The 21,797-nt window shown below is 41.0% G+C and overlaps 2 protein-coding genes across 3 annotated transcripts in view; both read left to right on the forward strand.

The window, feature by feature from the left end:
- Positions 1 to 7,231, forward strand: part of LOC118334264 (carboxyl-terminal PDZ ligand of neuronal nitric oxide synthase protein-like) — a 16,279-nt gene extending 9,048 nt beyond the window's left edge. The window contains exons 8-10 of the mRNA XM_035670112.1: positions 2,961 to 3,122; positions 4,603 to 4,771; positions 5,258 to 7,231. Of these exons, the coding sequence (XP_035526005.1) occupies positions 2,961 to 3,122; positions 4,603 to 4,771; positions 5,258 to 5,790 (864 nt within the window). The 3' untranslated portion in view covers positions 5,791 to 7,231. The remainder of the gene's footprint in view (positions 1 to 2,960; positions 3,123 to 4,602; positions 4,772 to 5,257) is intronic.
- A 3,251-nt stretch (positions 7,232 to 10,482) lies between these two features.
- LOC118335139 (discoidin domain-containing receptor 2-like) lies at positions 10,483 to 21,652 on the forward strand. Of its 2 annotated transcripts, none has more exons than XM_035671346.1 (17): positions 10,483 to 10,801; positions 11,867 to 11,960; positions 13,118 to 13,220; positions 14,576 to 14,813; positions 15,634 to 15,781; positions 15,988 to 16,090; positions 16,252 to 16,435; positions 16,944 to 17,184; positions 17,325 to 17,390; positions 17,935 to 18,071; positions 18,768 to 18,978; positions 19,085 to 19,308; positions 19,605 to 19,732; positions 19,833 to 20,051; positions 20,148 to 20,382; positions 20,591 to 20,740; positions 20,911 to 21,652. In XM_035671346.1, the coding sequence occupies exons 2-17, from the start codon at positions 11,882 to 11,884 to the stop codon at positions 21,043 to 21,045; spliced, it is 2,601 nt and encodes an 866-aa protein (XP_035527239.1). In that variant the 5' UTR covers positions 10,483 to 10,801; positions 11,867 to 11,881; the 3' UTR covers positions 21,046 to 21,652. The 2 variants fall into 2 exon arrangements, with proteins under 2 accessions (XP_035527239.1, XP_035527238.1); XM_035671345.1 differs by having other exon boundaries at positions 10,484 to 10,801; positions 11,849 to 11,960.
- Positions 21,653 to 21,797: the final 145 nt, after the last annotated feature.

A 21,797-nucleotide genomic window follows, 5' to 3' on the forward strand; every position in this document is an offset into this window, starting at 1 on the left:
CATATTAATAGTCCAGTTTCTGCCAAAGACTCCTCATAAATGTTACACACTTGGACCTTTAAGTCCAATATATTCTCTCTCCCTTTTTAAATTTATTTTGTTATTTTTTGGGGTGGATTTTAAATTTGCCTTTTAATCAATAGTCGAAGCTAAACAGACCCCCAGGAAAGGAGGGAGGGAGAGAGGAGGGAGGGGAGAGGGAGAGGGAGAGGGAGAGAGAGAGAGAGAGAGGAGAGAGGAGAGAGAGAGAGAGAGAGAGAGAGAGAGATTAGCGCCACAGCAGGGCCACAAGGTTGGATCAGACCCTGCCAGTGAGGACTCTAGCTAGGTGAGCTTTCCAGGGACCCCATTTACCCTCGTTTTAGCTCCTGTTTTCTTTCGTCCACTGCTTCTGATGAAAATGATCTGGCTCTTTCCAACAGCTAAATGCTCCACTATTGTTTAAAAAGTAGAACTATCGCCGTGCACAGCAGTGCTTCCCTTCTCCCCAGCTGGTTAAACAGAACAGACAAAAGTAAACCAGTCACAAAAAATATATTCCAAGTGCACCACCAGGATGCAGCTAGGAGTGGGAATGTTTTGATTGCATTAAAAAGCAACAACCAAATGGGGGCACGCCTGTGATTAATGCCCATAAGATGTGCCTTTTAACTACAGATACAGCTTTCAAACTGTGATTTGTAATCTAAAGTAGGCATGATAAGTCAATCACCCGCTAATATATTTTAGGCTCTAGTAATCTCTTGGTTCTAATACAAAATAACCAGAGTAAGCATCATGTATCTAATTGTGAGCAATGGTGTTTTAATGGGGATCAAATAGTGCAATCTATAAATAAACAGGTCGACGGGATGGCTTGCGTAGGATGGTTGCGACCCATACAGGATATGACTCACACAATTATGTTAGAGTGCTGCTTTGGGAAGAGCCAGCCATGAGGACATGACTTGACTGTTATATCTGAGGTGGGAGAATTCAATATGGTGGATCTTGTCATTACTAGCTGGACTGTGAGAGCACAAGAGCTAAGACAAGGCAGGTGAGAGTCTGGTACGTATTAAATACTGCTGTTTTATTGTGGCAGAATTGAATTAAATATTTGAAATAATTAAAATTTATTTTTATTGCTTTTGTCGAACCATGTAATAGTGTAATATCAATTGAATTCAAATTAATTAAATCCCTAGCCAGCACAACACTAGTTTTCTCCTCTTTGGGTAATAAAAGCTGAACAGTGCACAGAGAACTTTGGTTGGAAAATGAGCCAACAAATATTAGTAGAGATGCTTGTTAAACCATCCTCAGGATTAGCAGGGCAGTTAGAAAGCCTTGCTAATGTTTTCATTAATGAAATCCATGCAACGATCACCAGTCAATATTGAAGACCTTTGTGGAGGGACTTCTTCAGCAAACAAGCTTTAAGAGACACAAAGGCTGCTCAGTAAACAATCCCTCAGTTTTCTGAGTTTTGTCAGTCCTTATGAGGGCCCCTTTCATCGTGTGTAGTGAGAGTCTCAGAAATTATGTTAGTTAACAGGACATTTTCTGAACTTTTTAGCACCATTTTCCCCAAAAATATAGAAAAAATAAAAGCATGATCTGCCAAGCGTTTATCCCGTTTAATCCTCGATCTGAGAACTTTGCCTTGTGTCTATGTCTGTTGGAAGAGCGTCATAAATTAAACTGTTATAATATAAAACAGGATTTAATGGGTATTGATATTTATTGGTATGTTTTCATTGGTGTATAATCACCTGAATATAGGAATCATGTTTTTGTTACCTTAGAATATCTACAGACGCCGTGGGTCACCTTCCGTGAAGTTCGCCATGTTGAACCGCCATGTTTCTACAGTATCTCACAACGAACAAACCAAACACTAGCTGTAAATAGGGCCTTCCATGGCGTTCAGTTAGTTGCAATCTGCAGCTTAACTGCTGGGTGTCACCAAATCCTACACACGTTGTACAAAACATTAAATTACCTCAAGATTTTTCTATCCTCACCTTGTACAATGACAGCAGGCGATGATTTTTAAAGGTCATGCTTTGGTATCAGGAGCTCAAAATCAACGACCGAGGTCTTCATTCTACACTTATCTCACAGTTCAACAGTAATTCAGGTGGAAATCTGTCACAGAAGCGAGAGCATTACAAAATATGCCATCAACAGCAACCTCAGTAGAGCACCAACAGCTTCTTTATTGATCTTCCTTTGGTGTGAAATACAACTCCTTCTTTCATTTCTTATACAACTTGACATGGTAGATACAGTATTGATCTCTCTCCCTCTCTCTACCTGAAAACTCACCCTGTCCTCGTGCACCAGACAGCTCAAAGAAACCCAGTTCTTGCGCTGTTGAAAGTTATTTTTAGAAAATGTTAGAAGTCTAGTAACAAATTAAAGTAGCATTTTAGCTCAGTACTGGCAGAGAGAGAGACTGTCAGCTTTTAAACCACTTCTTCAGATGTGTTTCTACACACAAGCTTTCATGTGAGGTTTTACTTTCCAATGTCCCTCCATTATTTAAGATTGTTGGTTATCTTACCGTATACTTTACCTTTAATTCTATCTACTGTACAGCCCATCCACAGCCATATGTACTCTTGCTGTGATTTATTGTATTTTGTTAACTTTATACGCTAAAATGCAAGATTCTTGTTTTTTCATATTTATTTTGGCAGCATCTTTGCTGTTGAGGGCTCATTGCTGTGGAGGTTTTTCCACTGCAGTGGGCCCTCGGCTCCTTTCATTTCTTGTGATTAAACTCAAAACTGTGGGTGGTTCTGTTACACATGTTTCTATGTGTTCATGGTGGTTTTGAACACTCTGGCTATTCCAAACAAACCATTTTTGTGGTAGTGTTTAAAGGAATGAAAATATCTTTCACATTACTTTAACTTCGTAATGCTGTTACAGTAGAAGAAGTAGAGCCCAATTTACTGTCATCTCTACTGTAGGCGTCTGATGACCCGTCTCTCCTACTGAGCTCCCCCATCCTTGGAGCCTCTGTGTCGCTTCAGTCTGCAGCAAAGGCTCCCTGCTCTGAAGAGCACCAGGTCCAGCTTCTCCAGAAACATCTACAGCAGCAGGAACAACAGGCACTAGCAGCTTCAGCACAGGTACTTTATTTCTTTCTATTTTCTCCCAATGAAAAGTCCTAATGGCATTGGTTGATACAGTGTTTACAGTTTGCTGAATTGAATCATCTACAAAGTCTACAATACAAATCACACATCCTAAATGGGTCACAAATACATTTGTATAGAATTTAGAATATAGATTAACCAGTCTGTACACCACAGGCTGCTGCTATCCACCTGTTATAATATCATCACACAGCTAAAAAGAGTGGAAAATGGTTAACGACATGATATAATTTATATAGCCAGTTTTGCTAATCAATATTGTAAATACCAGATTATCAGACTTTAAAGCTGATGTTGCTCACATACTGTTTCTCTTCATTGATTCGTCTGAGGAGAGTTCTGCAATTCAGGGAATTCAGAAGCAGTAAAATCAGCTCCTATTGTTTCCCTCAATGTAGTTTCTGTGGTTGCCATGGTCACACGCAGAGTCGCCGGCAAATTAAGAAGTTGAACCATCATGAACTCCAGTAGTAGTGTCAAGAGCAAGCGCTGCCACTGTGTTTACATTGAAAACAATGGACGCTATCTGGAAGCACCTGAGGAGTTACAATCATGTTAGTGGTTCTGTGCGGCTGTATTTCATACTTTCATGGTACAAAGGGCACAGCAGTGCTTTGAAAATATTAAATGGCAATCCATCTAACAGTTCACTAAAAACCACAAATGGTTGCACCAGAGGAAAAGTCAAGGGATCAAGAAAGTCAGAGGGACACATTCCCTGGGGACCATGAATCTCTGTACAATCCTGGCAATCCAGCCAGTAGCTGCTGAGATATTTTATTCTGGTATACATTTAGAATTAACAGAATTTAAAGAGCTTTTTTATTTAATGAGTTGCTGACAACCCAAAAGAATAGTTATATATTCAAGTCATATTAAATAATCCCCTGATTAATATTATTGGAAAAGTTCTATTGCTTGACACTTTCCGCTCACATAACGAAACAAAAATCAATCAAAGGAGTAAAAAAAACAGGAATCACAGGTTAATCTGCAGAATGATAATTAGAAAGATGCGCTATTTCCATTTTCAATCAGTGGTGTGTTAAATAGGATGTAGCGAGGTATTTCTGGTCATTAAATTCTTACCTCATTCATTCCTCTAAACTTTTACTTTTGAAAAGTTTCACATAAAATTAAATTTAATTAAATATGTCTGAGCCGTGGTTTCAAGGCCTTTGAAGATTTGAGTTTTGAGTTCTAGTTCAGTTTGGTTGATTCAGTTGAATATTAATGCTGATGTGTGATTTCTGTTGAACCTTTGAGTGAGCGAACTCCAAACTCAAGAGTCACTGTGGTATTTAATTAGCAGGTTTCCTCCTAATGACAGAATGAGTTTTATTAAAATACTGGGTCTAATGAGAAAAAATAAATTTGCATTGTAAAAAGGAAAGAATCGCTTACAATAAAACCAGTTTTTGTCCCACGTGTGTGTGTGTTTTGGTCTGTTCAGGTCCATGTGCTCCAGGAGCAGCTGTCAGTGGAGGTGTGTGCGCGGACTGAAGCCCAGGCCAGAGTACAAAGGCTGCTGCAGCAGAACACCGACCTGCTGCAACACATTTCCCTGCTGGTCAAACAGATCCAGGAACTGGAGCTCAAATCTGCTGGCCAGTTAACATCTAGTGAGTGAAAATCCTCTGTTGCTGTACTATTGAGCTTTCTTTTTCATTTACAGTATGTATTACATTTTATTTGGTTGCCTTCCTCTATTTCCATATTTCTCCGCTACTCATTTCTGTAATAAAATCCTTTTCTCCCTCCATCACATTTGCCTCCATCACTTTCTTTCCTTGCCTCCTGTCGTTATGGCTCCTTTTCTCATCCAATTCTGGCACGCAATTAATTATCCCGTGGCAGCCCTCTCAGAGGATTCAGTTCTGCGCTTTGCTCTCCCCTCTCCCCTCTCTGTGCTTAGCCAGTGGCAATGCACTGCCTTATAGTCATGAATTATCAAATCCTGTCACCCCACTCCATGTAATCTCATCTGCCTTGCTCAAACCTCTCTCACTTATGCCTTATGCTCTCTGTTTACATGTGATAACTACACATTTTCTCTTTGCTGTGTTTCATCTTTTATCCTTCTTTTCATATTTTGTCTCCGTCCTTAGTGGGCTCCCAGGACAGTCTTCTGGAGATCACTTTCCGTGCCAAGCCCCCCAGCCTGCCCCGTGAACCCCTCACCTCTTCTTCATCTACGGGCGCTTTAGCAGCTCAGTCCCTGCTCCAGATTAGTGACGGTGCCTGGGTCTCCACCCTCCCCGGACCCTGCTCTCCAGGCACCATGGGCACCAACACCAGCCCTCTGGGGCTCGGCGGCAGTGGAGTTCGACTCGAGTGCTTTCGCTTCTCATCCCGGGGGCCGGATAGCCAGGAGCAGGGCCAGGACAGCGGGGAGACTCCCAGCGACGGAGCCCCGGATGAAAGCTCGCTACTGGGGGAGCAGGTCCTGGGAGCCCTGGAGCTTCTCCGGTTTAGGGAGTCTGGGATCGGATCGGAGTACGAATCAAACACAGATGAGAGCGATGACCGGGACAGCTGGGGGCAGGGGGAGGGAGCGGGGGCTGACGGTGCTGCTCGACTCTTAAACGTGCTGAATGCAGAGAGTCTGCCGGACTGCTTAGGGGATGAGATGGCTGTGTAGTGGTGCTATTGATGCTGCACAAGGAAACATTGCACTTATGCGCCACCCCAGTGGGTGACAGAGCAGTACAATTCAGAATATGAAGGACTTTATTACACAGAAATCATGTATTGTGACTTCAGTAAAATGAAATTATTTGTGTCTGGTCCTGGAGTGCTCACTCACCATTGTTCTGGGTAAAGTTTTGAATTTTACCTTTATGTTTTGATTTGCTACTTCCTGTGCACTGAGGAAAGGACCCACTTGCTGTTGTGAGTGGTGGAACTCATAAAATCAAATAAGACAGGGATGCAGAAAGTTGAATTGATACATTTTACATTGAAAAACTATCTTGATTTGGTCAAAAATGTGATTAATCAGTATTATTCATCACATGTGACTATGACTGGCATGGTCACTGGCAGTGCATGTTAATAAATACACACACCAAATAATACCAATATTAAGTTATAATAATAGAGTCATTAACCATAGAGATGTTTTACAAATCAAGCTTGTTTTTATCAAAGTAAATTTAAACAAGACTAAGAGTCTACCGCCATGCTATGTAGTAAGGCTCTGTGAGGTTGAGCTAAATGCTAACATCAGCATGCTAACCTGCATGTTCACCATCTTACAGTGGTTTAGCGTGTTAACATGCTATGATTTGCTAAGTAGCTAAACTGAAGTATCAGAGAAATAGAATTTTTTACCTGAGAGGAAATCATCAAACATCAGTCCAACTGCACTTTGATAAACTGTTTTGCAATTAAAGGTTTTCCCCGCCGCACACACTGGACATTAATTACTGTAATTCTGAAAACTAAAACATACCTTTTGTATGTCTTTGTTTCTCTGCTCCATTGCAGCTCAAAAGCCAAAAGAAAACTACTCTGACCATGTCTTATACTCCTAGATATGTCTTTGACACAGTGCAGCTTTATTCAAACCTAGGACTGTCAGATAGTATTAACACTGTGGTGTTTCAGGCTCTGTCTGTGTGTTACATACTGTGTGTACGTGTCAGTTTGATGATTGTTGTACCTTACATTTGGTTCCCTGAGTTGGTGCCATCGCCACTCACTGGACTCGTTACACTGTGGTCGTGTCTGTGTTTATGGATTTGTGACACATCCGGCATGGACATGGTCATTTTTGCTGTTTTCTAATGAAGATATATGAAGAAAAAGACCCCTTTGCCAAGTCCGTCTTGATATGCTAGCACACTGTTTGGAGTGTGAAAGTTAAAACCTTTCTGTGCTTGTTATGACACTTAATCTGTAATTACACATGGGTTTAAAAATGAGCATGTATCTCTCATAGTATGATTTTCTCCTCTTTTCAATACATTGTATATAGTTTGACTAACTTATATGCATTGCATAAAATACATAGCATGACTTTATTCATACTAGTCTTCATCCTGTTTTATATTATTGAAGAACATTTTCTGATGAGGTGATCCTGTGTTTCAGAGGGAAACATCTCACTATGTGCAGGTGCTGCTACAGATTTGTCTATTTTAAAGTGTAGCCACCACGTACTGTAAGTATTATTTGTTGATGCCGTACTGCGACAACCATAAACTGCTGTGTCACTGTTGCTCCACCCTTCAGATGAACTGTTTGGGAAGTACCTGTTCAGATAGAGGCGTATGAGACTTCTGGACTCACTTCATATTCTTCTGGCCAGCTGTCGCAGCAGGTCCACCTCGCTGACTGTGAGCCAGCTCTTTAAATCACTGAATTGGGGACGTGTCTTTGAGCTCTTTCCAAAATCAATTAATCTCTTCCTGGCCCTCCTCTCGCTCTCTCTTCCTCTTCCTCACTCACCTTCCTCCCCTCTTTTCCCTGAAGCTCGTCACCTCTCTCTTGCACTCAGTCTGTCTGCTCTATCCATTTATCCATATTTCTCTGTCAATCTGTCATTGCTCTCCAAGGTTATGTCTTTTCCCATGAAGTGTACTAAAAATTAAAGTGCACTTAAATCAATGTTTCTCCGTGTGGAATTACATGCTCTTTCTCAAATGCCGTCTGGTGTCATGATATGTTTACTGCATTTGGTGTGAGTTACTAATTGCTGTAATGAATCCATGGGCGATTTAACTGAAATATGTCTCTAACATAATGATAACCAGCACCAGTTCCTGGGCTGACCTTTTCAAAATGTTTCCCTCATTAGTATTTATAATTGGTTGAGAAAATGAGATGTGGACATGCAGAAGGTCTTTTGTGAGGGTGATGGCTCTCTATTTATACCAGCTGTGGTCATTATACAGGGTCATCTCCCATTAAGCTCACTGTGTGTGAAGACAGCAGCAGCTTGATGTAACGCTGCAGATAAACTGGAAAATATGAAGAATAGCAGCCATTACCCACCCACATTCAGCCACGACACCCTGCAGTTCTGCTGGTGCAGCTGCTGCTGACACAGATAGTGGGTGGCCTACAGGATGTGGCCTCTATTTGCTTGATTATGATGAAAAATGGTCATAATGTCATTTTACACACCATCTCTTGTATTCTGCCGGTAAAATAAATTGAAAAAACATTGTTTGACTGTACATGCAGTGTACAGCAGACTATAGCACTGTGGCTCTAGTGATGGCACTGATGATCCACCACTTCAATCCAGACTGAAATATCAACAACTATTGGATGGATTGTCATAAAATTTCATGGTCCTCAGGGAATAAGTCTTAATGACTTTGGTCTTCCCCATGCTTGTTATCTAGCATCACCAGTCGGTCAATTATGACATTCTACGGTCTATTATTGCAGAATAACAGACATTTGCTATGGATGCCGTTCTGAACTTAGACTGCAGGACCACAGCGAAAACAATAAAATCAATTTTAAATCAATATTTTGTGTCAAATTATTAATTTCTTTAGTAAGTAGCCGTGTGATAAGTGGAACAATGTACGACTCATGGTACATCATTACTCATTTATTACATAAAGAATGAATTGGCACAAAAACTGCACAAACATTCATGGTTCCTATATTCTCTTCTTATACTTTCTTGTACGCTAATATTAGCATGCTAACACACTCAGCTAAGATTGTGACCATATTAAAAATTAGAATTGCTAAACATCAGCATACAAGCTGACATTGTCATTGTGAGCATGTTAGCATGCTGATTAGCATTTCGTTCAAAACACCACTGTGCTTTAGTACAGCTTCACAGAGCTGCTAGCACGGCTGTAGTGCTTGTTAAAACATCCACCATCTTCCCAGCACATCGTTACATATTAATCATTTTTCCAATCAAACCTACCACTCATCCTCTCCTACAGATGTGAGTAAGTGTGGGAACCCCCAGTTTCTGCCTCGGTGTCATGAGGCTGGCAGCAGGGAGACTCATGAATCTTTAAATCTCTCTCTCATTCATTCATTTCCTGAAGGAAAAATGAATATATTTTATGGAGGGGCTTTTTTCCCTTTATTAAATAGAACAGCTGAAGATAGACAGGAAAGAGAGTAGAGAAAGAGAGAGAGAGGATGACATGCAGCAAAGGGCCACAGGCCGGACTCGAACCCTGACCGCTGCAGCACGGTACGCGGGGTGCCAGCTCTAACAGGTGAGTCATCCGCCTGCGCCCCACTCCTCATATCAGTCATGTGTCATGATGGCAGAATGATTTCTTCGTAATCACCTATTAAAGAAATAGTTTCACATTTTGGGAGAGTTAGATGAGAAGGTTGATACGACTCTAACGTCTGTAAGGTAAATATGTAGTTGGAGCCAGCAACCAGTTAGCTTAGCTTAGCATAAAGACTGGAAATGGGGGGAAAGGTAACTAAATATTCTTATTTATAGCACTGTACACTAAATATGAAGCTACATCCAACAGCAGCTTAGCTTAGCTTTGCTCAAAGACTGGAAACACAATGGGAAATGATAGCTATGCTAAGCTACTGCAAACTAACACTGTTTAAGCTTACAGCAGCATAAAGACTGCAACAAGGGAAACAGCTTGTCAGGCTATTTCCAGTAGCTGCTGTAGCTTCATATTTAGCAAACAGATATTGATCTTCTCTCTCGGCAAGAAAGCAAAGGCGTGTTTCCCAAAATGGGGAACAATTCTTTTAAATGAATGTGAACTATTTATGTAACTTTCATAATGAGAACAAGCTGTTAGTGATTAGCACTTAGCAGTCAGCGGTCAGACACACTGAAAACCCTTCACGGTGTTTTTAAATAAAGACCTGTATAAAAAAGGTGGCTTTCAATATACATTCTTTGTTTTTCTGTTTCTTTCCTGTTGCCATTACATTTACATCAGCCTTTATTTTCATACATCCTGGAGGAAGCCTTTCATGGTTACTTGTGTTGCTGCAGCAGCAGTTTAATTACTGTGAAAGACTAAAGATACAAATCTTTGTATTGTAAAGTTATATGAAAAAGAAAAAAGTTAGGAGACATTGGTGCATAATTTGCAATACATATTTAGTGCTTTTCCATTCCACCAGATTATTGTGATTCACATATTGATCACATTTATGATAATCAAAACTGGCTTCTGCCTCCCTTTCTGCTATAGCTGTTGTGTTCATTTTACTTTTAATTCCAGCTGTGACTCATCTTGTTTGTATCCGGCAAGTTTTTTTCTAAAACATCATGTCTGCTTCAGTAATTAGCAGGTTCTCCTCTGCAGGAAAGTGAACTCCAGTCTGTTTTTGTCAGTAGCTCTTGGTGGAAGCTGCCAGATACTGCTGCTCTCAGCTGCCTCTGTGGGCCGTAATTGAAACCATTTGTGGATCAGGTGGAATTCTGGGATTTTTTGGCCTCACCTCAAAATCCAAAAGCGTGTTATTTTCTCTGTTTCGTTCCTCCAGCCAGAAAGACTCTTACATCAGCCACCGTTTCCTCTCCCTCTCCCTCTCTCTCTCTCTTTTCCATTCCCAAAAAGTCCTTGTGAGGAGGAGGTCAGCGACTCGCAGCGCTGAATGCATCAACTTTCAGTAGATGTGGAATATTCCATGAAATAGATGGTTTCGTAATAACGAGAGAAGAACTTGCAAAAGTAAGTCAAATCCATATTTTTCTCATATATGAAACCAAGTATTCGCTTTGACTTTGCAGGAAGTTTGTGTCAGCTCAGCTCAGTATGGAAAGTGCCCTCACACAGGAAATACATTATACAAGTTGAAAATAAGCTCAAGAAATAGGCCTGTCTCACCACACATTTAGCTTTATTATTTTTCATTTTATTTGTATTATTTTAACCAAAATCAAAAAAACTTGTTTTTCCACTAGAAGGTTAGTCAGAGATCATGTCAGCTCTCCAGAAATGGAAACTCTACTGAGAAATACATTACAGACATGGGTTTTTGGCTATTAAATGCAGTTCTTATTTCCTTGTGGGTATGTGAGAAGAGTTATAACATGTTATACTATAGTAAGACTACATTTTATACACATCATACTGACACAGAACAACATTGTCCTCCCGCATCTATGGTGAACCGAACACGTGAAAGACTGTAAGTGGCGTCTCTAAACGGTGCTCTAAGTTCTATTATAGTTAAAGCTCCTATAGCTATATAACACACAAGAGTGAGCTATAAGTCACTGAGACCTTTGCAGGGTTTTAACAAGGTAAATAAAATGCAGGTAGAGCAAAACTCTTTGTAACTGGGTTACAAGGAGGACTGTGTGTGCATTTACCACTGTGGATCTCACCAGGGTTTCAGGGATGTTCAACTCTATAGAACTATTTGTAACATCCTACTATCCTGAAATGTAACTATTATACTACATAAATGCATTAAATGTTCTGTCTTTGTTTTTTTTTTGTTACCCTTTATATTTATTATTTTTTATAATTTATTTTTTCCAGTAATTATAATTTGTTACATACTAGTCTTTTAGCACAGCTTTAAGAGCACAGCAGTGCATTCTTAGGACACATATTGCATACACATATTACAAAATCTAACTATAAAGCACAGGATTTGCCATGTAAAATGTGCTGACATGAGATATAAAAACCTAAATGATGGCTTCTTTTTCATTGCCTTGATGTTTATGGCATGTTGTACTACTACTAATCTCATCCACTGATCTACAGCCTTGCTGAAACTTTTAGGTGTGCAGAGAAGAGATGAAGGTCATGAAGGTTCTCTCTCTCTCTCTCTTCTTTATCCTGCTGGCTGCCACTGTACGATCTCAAGTCAACCCAGGTATAGGAGATATGAATCTTTTACATCCATGCCATTATTTTTTCAGAGCAAGCGGAGGTTATGTATCTTGCTCAAGGACACTTTGCTAGGACATGTTAGTCATTGTCTCCATACACACACCAGTCAGACAATCAATGATATAAGGGGTTTAATTTTACACAGGTTTAGTGTTTAATGTGTGAGCCAGTCAATGCGGATATGTCATATATAAGCTTAAAATAACTTCTTCTTATTCCTGAGGGACAAGCATGTTGACAAGATGGAGAAGGAAAGCAATTTTAGGTGGGTGGGCTTAGAACACAAGAATGTAATGTGTGTGTGTGTGGGTGCATGTGTGGGTGTGTGTGTGTGAGTGTGGGTGTGTGTGTATGTGGTTTACCTAATGGTCAGACAGCAAATATCCTCAGAACAGGCAGACCATTCACAAGCAGGGGGCATTCGCGGAAAAAAAAAAACAGTTTGAAAATTTGTAGGCGTAGTTGTAGGTAACACACACACTTACACACAATCTCTCTCACACATACACACAGACACTCACACACATGACTTTCCCACTTAGAATATTTTCACAGTAAAAGGCTTATTTGTTCTGTTGCTCTCTCAAAGTACATGTCAGGCGTTCGGAGTGGGAAGGTGAATAAAACACAGATGTCCCTTAATTACCAGGTAGCGATGGTAAGAATAAACAGAGACGCTCTGGTAGATGCAGTGAGCAGATGTACAGTATGGTCACTGAATCTTTTTAACACTATAATGTAGCATCGTTCGTTGTCAAACATCTTTTTTTGTTCACATGCAGCATAAGAGTTAATGCCCAGCCGATGCTTCAAACTCAGAAGTGTCTCTTACATTAAAAATTATTAAAAAGGATGAAAAATAAGAAGCAGGCACCTCTGAGGACACTCCCAGTCTCATTTTGCTTAGACTGGCACCTACACAGTGATGCCTCTGTTTGGCTTTAGAGGCCTTGCAGGGCTGCAGGAAGGGGACTGGGGGGAAGGGACGAGACCTGACCACTTCACCCTCCACGCCTCACATCCTGCAAATACACATAAAAACTAATAATGCATGGCACCTGAAAGCATACAGGTCAACACTTATAACCATATTCATAATGTGAGCAGCATGTGTATCAGTGATGCTTCGTGTGTTTGTAGAAATGTGTCGATATCCTCTCGGTATGACCGGCGGGCAGATTCAGGACGAAGACATCTCTGCCTCCAGTCAGTGGTCTGAGTCAACTGCTGCAAGATTTGGCAGGCATGTTGGATAATGTATTTATTTAGTTTTATCTAAGTTTCATGTTATTTGGTTCGGACAATGTACTTAAAACCTGTCATCAGTAAGTCATTAGACAGCAGGGTGTTTACTGTTTCCTAGACTTCCCATTTAAAGGTCCAGTGTGTAATATTTAGAAAGATCTATTGAAACTAAGAGAAATTTCTATCTACAGACGCTGCAGGTCGCCTTCCATGGAGTCCACCACATTGAACCACCATGTTTTTACAGTAGCTCAGAACGGACAAACCAAACACTGGCTCTAGATAGGGTCTTTGCGTTTTTTGGATGTTTTGCAACCACTGTAGTTCCTCCTACATGCTTAGAAGGCTGAGCTGCATTCAAGTGGTTGCAATCTGCAACTTACAGACACTTACAACACACTGGTCCTTTAAAGGATCTCACCTGGATATGAGAACAGGCTGAGTGTGAAGTGTGAAAAAAACACCAAAAACACCCTATCTTCAGCCAGTGTTTGGTTTGTCCATTCTGGCTACTGTATGAACATGGCAGTTCAACATGGCGGAAGGCGACCCAAAGTGTTTGTAGATAAAAACTGCTCATTCTAAGGCGAAAACAAAACAAGATGATCCCTATATTAAGGTGATTATACACTAATAAAAACATCTATGAATATTATATTCCATTTCTGGCAATAGATCCTCCTAATCTGGTCCTTTAAGCAACATACTGTATTATAGTTTCCTTCTTTCGTTATAATCTTTTCTTTTTAAGTCAAACTTTTCAGCCCTGGTGGCCATTGCTGTTCATGCCAAATTCTTCTTCTGTTTATTCCAAACTAACCGCTGCTTTAGTTTGAAAAAAACGGCCATAGACTTGCTGTTGCAAACACCATATGTGAAAGTTGACAAACCAGTCATTTAGCAGCTGTTGTGGAGCTTTCAATGATGTTTATTTGAACATCTACAATTTCACAACAACTGAGCAAAATCCATCTGCTAATGAAGATTAAGTAGTGTGATTGAAAGCTACAGAACAGCTACTAAATTGAGGTGACTCTGTTTGGTCAATTGCTGTTTCCAAGGTCAGGAATGAAAGCTCAGCATACGTGAAAGTTTCATGAACTGGCTAGATATTGAATAATTACAGAGCTGTTTTACAAGATGTTCTCATGAAAATATGAATTCATTAACATATACAAGATCATGCACAGTAGATACATTTACTATTTATATCTTGCAAGATTTCTTTCCCCTTTGTATCTGTTCCTTTCTCGTCCTCTTGATTTTCATGCTGCTCTCCTCTTCTCCACCTGAACTCCCTGCCCTTCCCTTCTTTCACCGCCTCCTCTCTAATTTCCTCCTCCTCCTCTTCAGACTTGACTTAGACAATGGAGACGGTGACGGGGCCTGGTGTCCTGACATCATGTCAGAGCCAGACGGCCTTAAAGAATATCTCCAGGTGGACCTGCGCTCACTGCACTTCATCACACTGGTGGGCACCCAGGGTCGCCATGCTGACGGCATGGGTAATGAGTTTGCCCAGCGATACAGGATCAAGTACAGCCGCGATGGCAGCAACTGGGTGGGCTGGCATGATAGGAAGGGAAGGCAGGTGAGCATGTCTAGATAATACAGTGCAGTGTTGTTTCTGATCACTGGCTCATCTTATGTCTTAACAAAACCTGATTTATAAGTGCCAGCTATAACAGTTTCAGTTTCAACATCATGACATTAATTGACAGACTTTACAGACTGTGTCACAATTATTGTAATAAAGGGAAAGCCAGTGGTGAAGTTCAAATTTGAGGTACTTTGATTGAGTGTTTCCATTTTCTGCTACTTTATCCTTCTACTCCATTACATTTCAGAGGCAAATATTCTACCATTGTGACCTGCTACAACATCAAAATACTTCTTACAATACAAAAAAACAGTTGAAGATAATAGTACTAGCACTCACAGGGGCAAGTTTTCCTATATATACGAGTACTATTGACATTTTAAGTACATTTTGCTTTTAATACTTCTGTTCTTTTCCTCAGGTTACAATTTCTATAACTTTTACTTGTAATGGAGGATTTTATATAACAGTATTGCTATTTTTACTGAAGTAAAGAATCTGAATACTTCCTCCAACACTTGTGAAAGATCTCGAAAAGGGAACCAAAAAGATAACATCTTCTTTGCAGCAGATAGCAGCAGAGTTCATGGGAAATGTGATGAATTTAAAAACAGCAGACGATTGACAGCACTGGCATGAGATGAAGGCTACCAGTTTCTTTACAGATTTGACAATCACATATTTATGCTGCAGTTTTTGTTTGAGGCGTCAAATCATTCACACTACATACAGTATATTCACATGGCTTTATTTCCACTGACACGTTTCGCTCAGTCAGTCTTATTCGTGTCATCTGCGTCTCCTCTGCCAGGTCATTGAGGGGAACAGGAATGCATATGATGTGGTGCTGAAGGATCTGGAGCCTCCCATCATAGCTCGTTTTGTCCGCTTTATGCCTGTGACAGACCACTCCATGATCGTGTGTATGAGAGTGGAGCTCTACGGCTGTGAATGGCTGGGTTAGTCATCACTTTCAATTATACAGAGTCTTCATAGTTGCACTACCAACATCATTTTTAAAAAACAATTACGTTTTTAGAGTTTTTTGGAACTTACCAGTTTTATTATGACTTTTTCTGATGTGTTAGTTCATTGTCACAATATCCTGTAAGCAAGCAGTGAGTAAATTAATCCCAATCTTTGACTTTTGACCTGCCCCCTGTAGATGGCCTGATGTCTTATAGCATTCCAGATGGGCACCAAATGATCTACAGAGGCCTGGATGTCTTTTTTAATGACTCTGTGTATGATGGAGCCTCTGCTGAAAGGTCGGAAGTTTACTGCTACTTCTAGAAAGAAAGATGGAGCCCACAATTAGAGCTTATTTCAATCATAGTTATCACTTTGTTTACTTCCTGTGAATGCAGTACTTTTCTCTCACACACTTTTCTTTTCTTCTCATTCTTCCATCCATCCATCCCTCCGCTAGACTGACGAAGGGCCTCGGCCAGCTGACGGATGGCACCTGGGGTCTGGATGATTTTCTCCACAGCCACATTTACAGCATGTGGCCAGGGTACGACTACGTGGGCTGGAACAACAGGAGCTTCCCCAAAGGTTACGTGGAGATGATCTTCGAGTTCGACCATGTCCGAAACTTCACCTCCATGAAGGTCAGGAGTGAGAACTCTGTGGTAGTTTGCTGAACAGCTTCATGGTGAAAAAGTAATATTTTTTAAATTGCTGAGCCAACACTATGCTGAAGTGAGCTATGCTGCTCACTGCCAGGCAAGCACCCATCTTCAGTAGCTGCTGCAAATTTTATTAGGTCATAAATTTTATAAAATGATGCAAAATAGCTTCACAGTGTGAAAATGATATTTTCTGTATAATTAGCCTATTTGTCATTGGTAAGTGCTGTGGCCAGAGATCAGAGATGGAAGATAACGTTTTTCAGCCACAGCACAGCAAGACAGATTAGTCATCGCTACACCTTGTCTTGCGTCATCTCCCCCTTCAATTCTGACTGTTTTTAACATTTTTGCACCTTTATAGTCATCATGGTCACAGGAGGAGAAAGAAATGTGCATTCCTTATAGATATTACCAGGATAACGGCCTATTTTCATGCTACAGTTTTGGTATTTTGATTTGCTTTTATTTACATTTTCCACCTCCACAGGTCCACTGTAATAACATGTTCAGCCGAGGGGTGAGGATGTTCCGACAGGCCAGCTGTTACTTCCGGTCAGGATCAGACTGGGAGGCTGACCCGGTGATCTTCAGACCCACTGTTGACCGCTTGAGCCAGGGCGCCCGTTTTGTCACCGTGCCCCTCGGGGACCGCACAGCCAGTGCCATCAAATGCCGTTTCCACTTCAGTGACCTCTGGCTACTTTTCAGTGAGGTGGCCTTCCAGTCAGGTAAACATTGTGTCATCTTCCAGTTGGTGCCTGGTCAGAAACTTTGATTTGATTTATCCCATTTTGAAGGGGAAACATTTAGAAAATGTCACCTGACCTTATATCCTTCAGCATTGTCTTGCCTTGTCTTTCTGTTACAGGCTCAGCAGTGTACAATACATCTCTGACTCCTCGCAAACATGGACACCCCACAAACACACTACCAGGTCAGCAGCTAAATCCTTTATGATTTTTTTCTTTTAAGCAAAGGTTGTAATTTAGTGAAGTGACAGTCAGACAGTTGAGAAAAATGCTGGCAAGAGGGAGTGCAGGCTGGTTTGATATATGGCTGCTAGGAAGAGATGTTGTAGTAAACAAAACACAGGCTGCATATAATGTTCAGTCAACCACAAATATAATCAAAAAACTATTATATATTCAGAAGATATTCATTCATTTATGATTTAATTAATGCCCTAATTAAATTTGAATTGGTGTTATACAACTTACTATGATGTATAGTGATTTATCTCAATCTAAAAGGGTGGCAATTACTTGTTGTTAAAAGATGGTTTTACTACAATGTTTTCTGGTTAAACAGTGCCCCCTGCTGATAGCATTAGGAATGACTAGAATACATGTCAGGTTTCTTTGTGTAGTTGTAATGAAACATGAAGGGGATTGTGCTTTGAGCATGCTCTAATAAGAAATTGAACTGTGATGGATTCAATCAAATCCACCTCAACTCATAACTCTCATCTCATTGGTCAGGGGACGATCCTACTCATAAAGTGGATGATAGCAATACCAGGATCCTGATCGGCTGCTTGGTGGCTATCATTGCCATCCTATTGACTATCATAGTCATCATCCTGTGGAGGCAGGTCTGGCAAAAGATGCTTGAAAAGGTGGGGTATGAGGTTTTTTTCAATTCTCTGGCACTGATCTTATGTGCTTATGTTGGTAATAATTGTTGATAATGACTTAAAAGACCATATTCTTGTCTGATTGATCAAGGTTTTGTTTTGACATTGGGGGAGACATATCATCAGAGAGGGGGTAAAGGAAAGGAGTTTTTTTATTTCATTATTATAAGACAGGCTTTATGAGCTGAAATGGACTGTAGTCCCATTGTAATCCATTTCAAGCAGACAGGCAGGCAATGCCATTAGCAGCTTATTGTATATTGGTATTTTTAAAAAGTCTCCTTTCAGTGGTGGTCTGGAGAAAAACCTCTCCAATATGGAACATTTTGGATTTATTCAGGGATTTGACAAAAACCTTGCAGAACATTATGTATGTATACATTATGTATATTTAGGGACAATGGGTGTTATGTTGTATTATGAGATGGAAGTGAAACTGTCATTTTCTTATCTGTATATATAGCCTGCTCTATGATAAGCAGGGACTTTGCCTGATGAAGACCTCGTAGTTTGAGACATTGATTGCGTGAAACATTTTTGCACACATCTTTCTATTTGACAAGTCTGACATCCATCACTGATGCCCTATAAAAACCTTGTAAGGGAAACCTTCTCTTATTATTATTTAAAGTAAACAACAAATAACAGACTTCAACTCTCACACACGTACTTTCTTAGGCATCTCGTCGGATCCTGGACGATGAACTCACAGCTCGTCTTGCGGTCCAGACCCAGGCCTTTTCCTCCCACCACTCCTCTCTGTCCAGTGAGGGTGGCTCCACCTCCAACTCCACCTATGAGAGAATCTTCCCCCTCTGCGCTGACTACCAGGAGCCGTCACGCCTCATCCGGAAACTACCTGAGTTTGCTCAGTCCACTGAACACCTTGGTAAGACTGACGCACAATGCAATCAATACTGTGGAGGTTGGCTTTAGCTATAGCTGCTGTAGTGTGTGTGTGTGTGTGTGTGTGTGTGTGTGTGTTTCAACATTAGGGCCGAGCACCTCCTGTCGAGCCCTTGCAACAAGTAGTTCAGACAGCGCCCCCCACTATGCAGAGGCAGACATCATCAGCCTCCAGGAGTCTGCAGACAGCGGCACCTACTCCATCGCTGCTGTCAATATGAATCTGTTTGCTGGCACCGATTCATCCATGAGAGAGTTCCCTAGAGACAAGCTCACCTTCAAGGAGAAACTGGGAGAGGGCCAGTTTGGAGAAGTATATTTAGTTTTGTCGCTCTAATGTTTGTTGGCATTGATCTGGTATTTTAGAAACATATTAGATTCATCGGGCTGTTCTCTCTCTGCCAGAGTTATGTTGATGTATCTTTATAGCTCTCATTTTGAAACCTGAATGATAGATATTGCTGTGTGGCAACAGCGGTGTGAGATGCAGCGACTATACAGTACATGCTGACAAATAGGCAAGACTTAGAAGTAATAAACAGAGATAAACAGATGGTGTCAAGTGGTGCCAAGTGGATGATGGACTAAAACATTGCTTTTTTAAAACAGGTGCACTTGTGTGAGGCAGAGGACATGCAGGACTTTTTGGATGAGGATTTGTCTATAGAGGGAAACAATGAGTCACCTTTGCTGGTTGCTGTGAAAACATTGCGTGAAGATGCCAACAAGAACGCAAGGTAAAAGCAGTTGGTACATCAGTCTCCAGCTGGTAGTTATTATCCATTCAGTCGCCGGTCAAGTGGTAAATTGTAATTGTTTGTCCCTGCTGCACTGCAGGAATGACTTCCTGAAGGAGATCCGAATCATGTCTCGTCTGAGGGACCCCAATATTGTCCGTCTGCTGGCGGTGTGTGTGGACACCGACCCACTGTGTATGATCACTGAGTACATGGAAAATGGAGACTTGAACCAGTTCCTCTGCAATCTCAAACTAAAAGAGGCTGCTGATGAAGACAAGACAGAACAGCAGGAAAACGAAGGGAAGAGTATGATCAGGTAGGTTCATATCTTCACATTAAACTCCAACACTATGCATAAGTACACTATATACTGGACTTATTCTCTTTCTCTGTGGGGTCCTCTGCTCTGTAGCTACAGTAAACTAATTGGCATGGCTGTGCAGATCGCATCTGGTATGAAGTACTTGTCCTCTCTCAACTTTGTCCACCGTGATCTGGCGACCCGCAACTGCCTGGTGGGTAAGAACTACACCATAAAGATCGCCGATTTTGGCATGAGTCGGAACCTGTACAGAGGGGACTACTACAGGATCCAGGGCCGGGCTGTCCTGCCTATTCGCTGGATGTCCTGGGAGAGCATCCTGCTGGTGAGTGCCGGATGTCTGTCAATGAAAACATAAGTACCCTATAGTTTTTCATTTTCACATTCCTGTCCAAGGATTCAGAAAACCCAAATGGTCGATAGTGGTCTGTAACATTCACATGATTTGATTGCTGATTATATTGCAGCTATGCAATCATCCACATTGAGTCAATGCTAGATTGTATCTGGATTCAAGCTGTCTGTTCTCTCAGGGTAAGTTCACCATGGCCAGTGACGTGTGGGCATTCGGTGTGACTCTATGGGAGATCCTGACTCTGTGTAAGAAGCAGCCCTACTCCCAGCTCTCTGACGAGCAGGTCATTGAAAACACAGGCGAGCTCTTCAGAGACCAGGGCAAGCAGGTGAGCATCACACAGATTTAGGCAACCAATCCTCTGTAGTGTCAGTTTGTTTGTGGTAATAATCAGTATCCCATATTTTCCCTGCATCTGTATCTCACAGTGCAAAATAGTGATGCCTCATAGGCCTTGTAACATTAATCCTACATTGATATTTTGACTCATGCTGCCAGGTGTACCTGCCGAAGCCTCCCTGTTGTCCTGAAAGAGTGTACAGTGATCTCATGCTGAGCTGCTGGAGGAGGAACGCCAAGCAGAGGCCGAGCTTTCAGGAGATACACACTCAGCTGACGGAGAGCCTGGCGTAGCAGATGGAACAGATCATTTTCTCTCTGCCATGCACTGTCACGTTTGCTGCCTTCAGGCTGGATTCATTTGTAATTAATTCAGAGTCAGAAACAACCCATCAAATGTTTTCCATTAGTTTTTTTTTTGTTGCTTGCTTGCCACAATGGTCCTGTAAATAATAAGATATGAGGAGAAGGTATACACTTGAACAGAGCCTTTATTGTAGATATTATGCAAAGTAGCACTATTCACACCTCTGTGTATTTATGAATTTCTTTTTATTTTCTATGCTATGTCTATTTATAGAGTACTCCATGGTAATCCTAGGGTTTGAAAAACACAATTATGAATATATTTTTTCTTTGCCATACATACATCTAAATCTATTGCACATTTATTAGAGAATGTCAGTACAGTGTGACCTTTTATGAATGTTTTTGTTTTTGCTTTTAAATGTTAAGATAGACTAATGACATTATGATGACTGATGAGACTGGCGTTTTACTCTGCAGCATTTCACTGACATGTTTATGTCCCTCTGCAGAAAGAAATGAGCTGTATATTGTTGAACAGTTTTTAATAGCTGTCGAACCAAAAGATCCCTGTAAATAAAGAGAAATGAATGTTCGCTGCTGTTTGTCCCTCTTTGCTTGTCTTTCTCTTCACACACTGGACTCACAGTCCAAATGTCCAAAGCGTCATTTTCAAACCGTTGCACTCTTTTGGGCCTCTTCGCTCTCCGTAGTGGAAGCTGATTGGCCAGCTGTTTGGT

This window comes from Morone saxatilis, unplaced genomic scaffold (assembly GCF_004916995.1).
Source record: "Morone saxatilis isolate NCDOM2014 unplaced genomic scaffold, NCSU_SB_2.0 Contig23, whole genome shotgun sequence".
Taxonomy (NCBI): Eukaryota; Metazoa; Chordata; class Actinopteri; family Moronidae; genus Morone; species Morone saxatilis.

Bases quoted from the DNA above. Each gene is read 5' to 3' on its own strand.
- LOC118335139 (XM_035671346.1), top strand. From the start codon at position 11,882: ATGAAGGTCATGAAGGTTCTCTCTCTCTCTCTCTTCTTTATCCTGCTG. The intron at 11,961-13,117 runs GTATAGGAGATA...GTGTGTTTGTAG, and splicing joins ACGATCTCAAGTCAACCCAG to AAATGTGTCGATATCCTCTC. The intron at 18,979-19,084 runs GTAAGACTGACG...TTTCAACATTAG, and splicing joins TCAGTCCACTGAACACCTTG to GGCCGAGCACCTCCTGTCGA.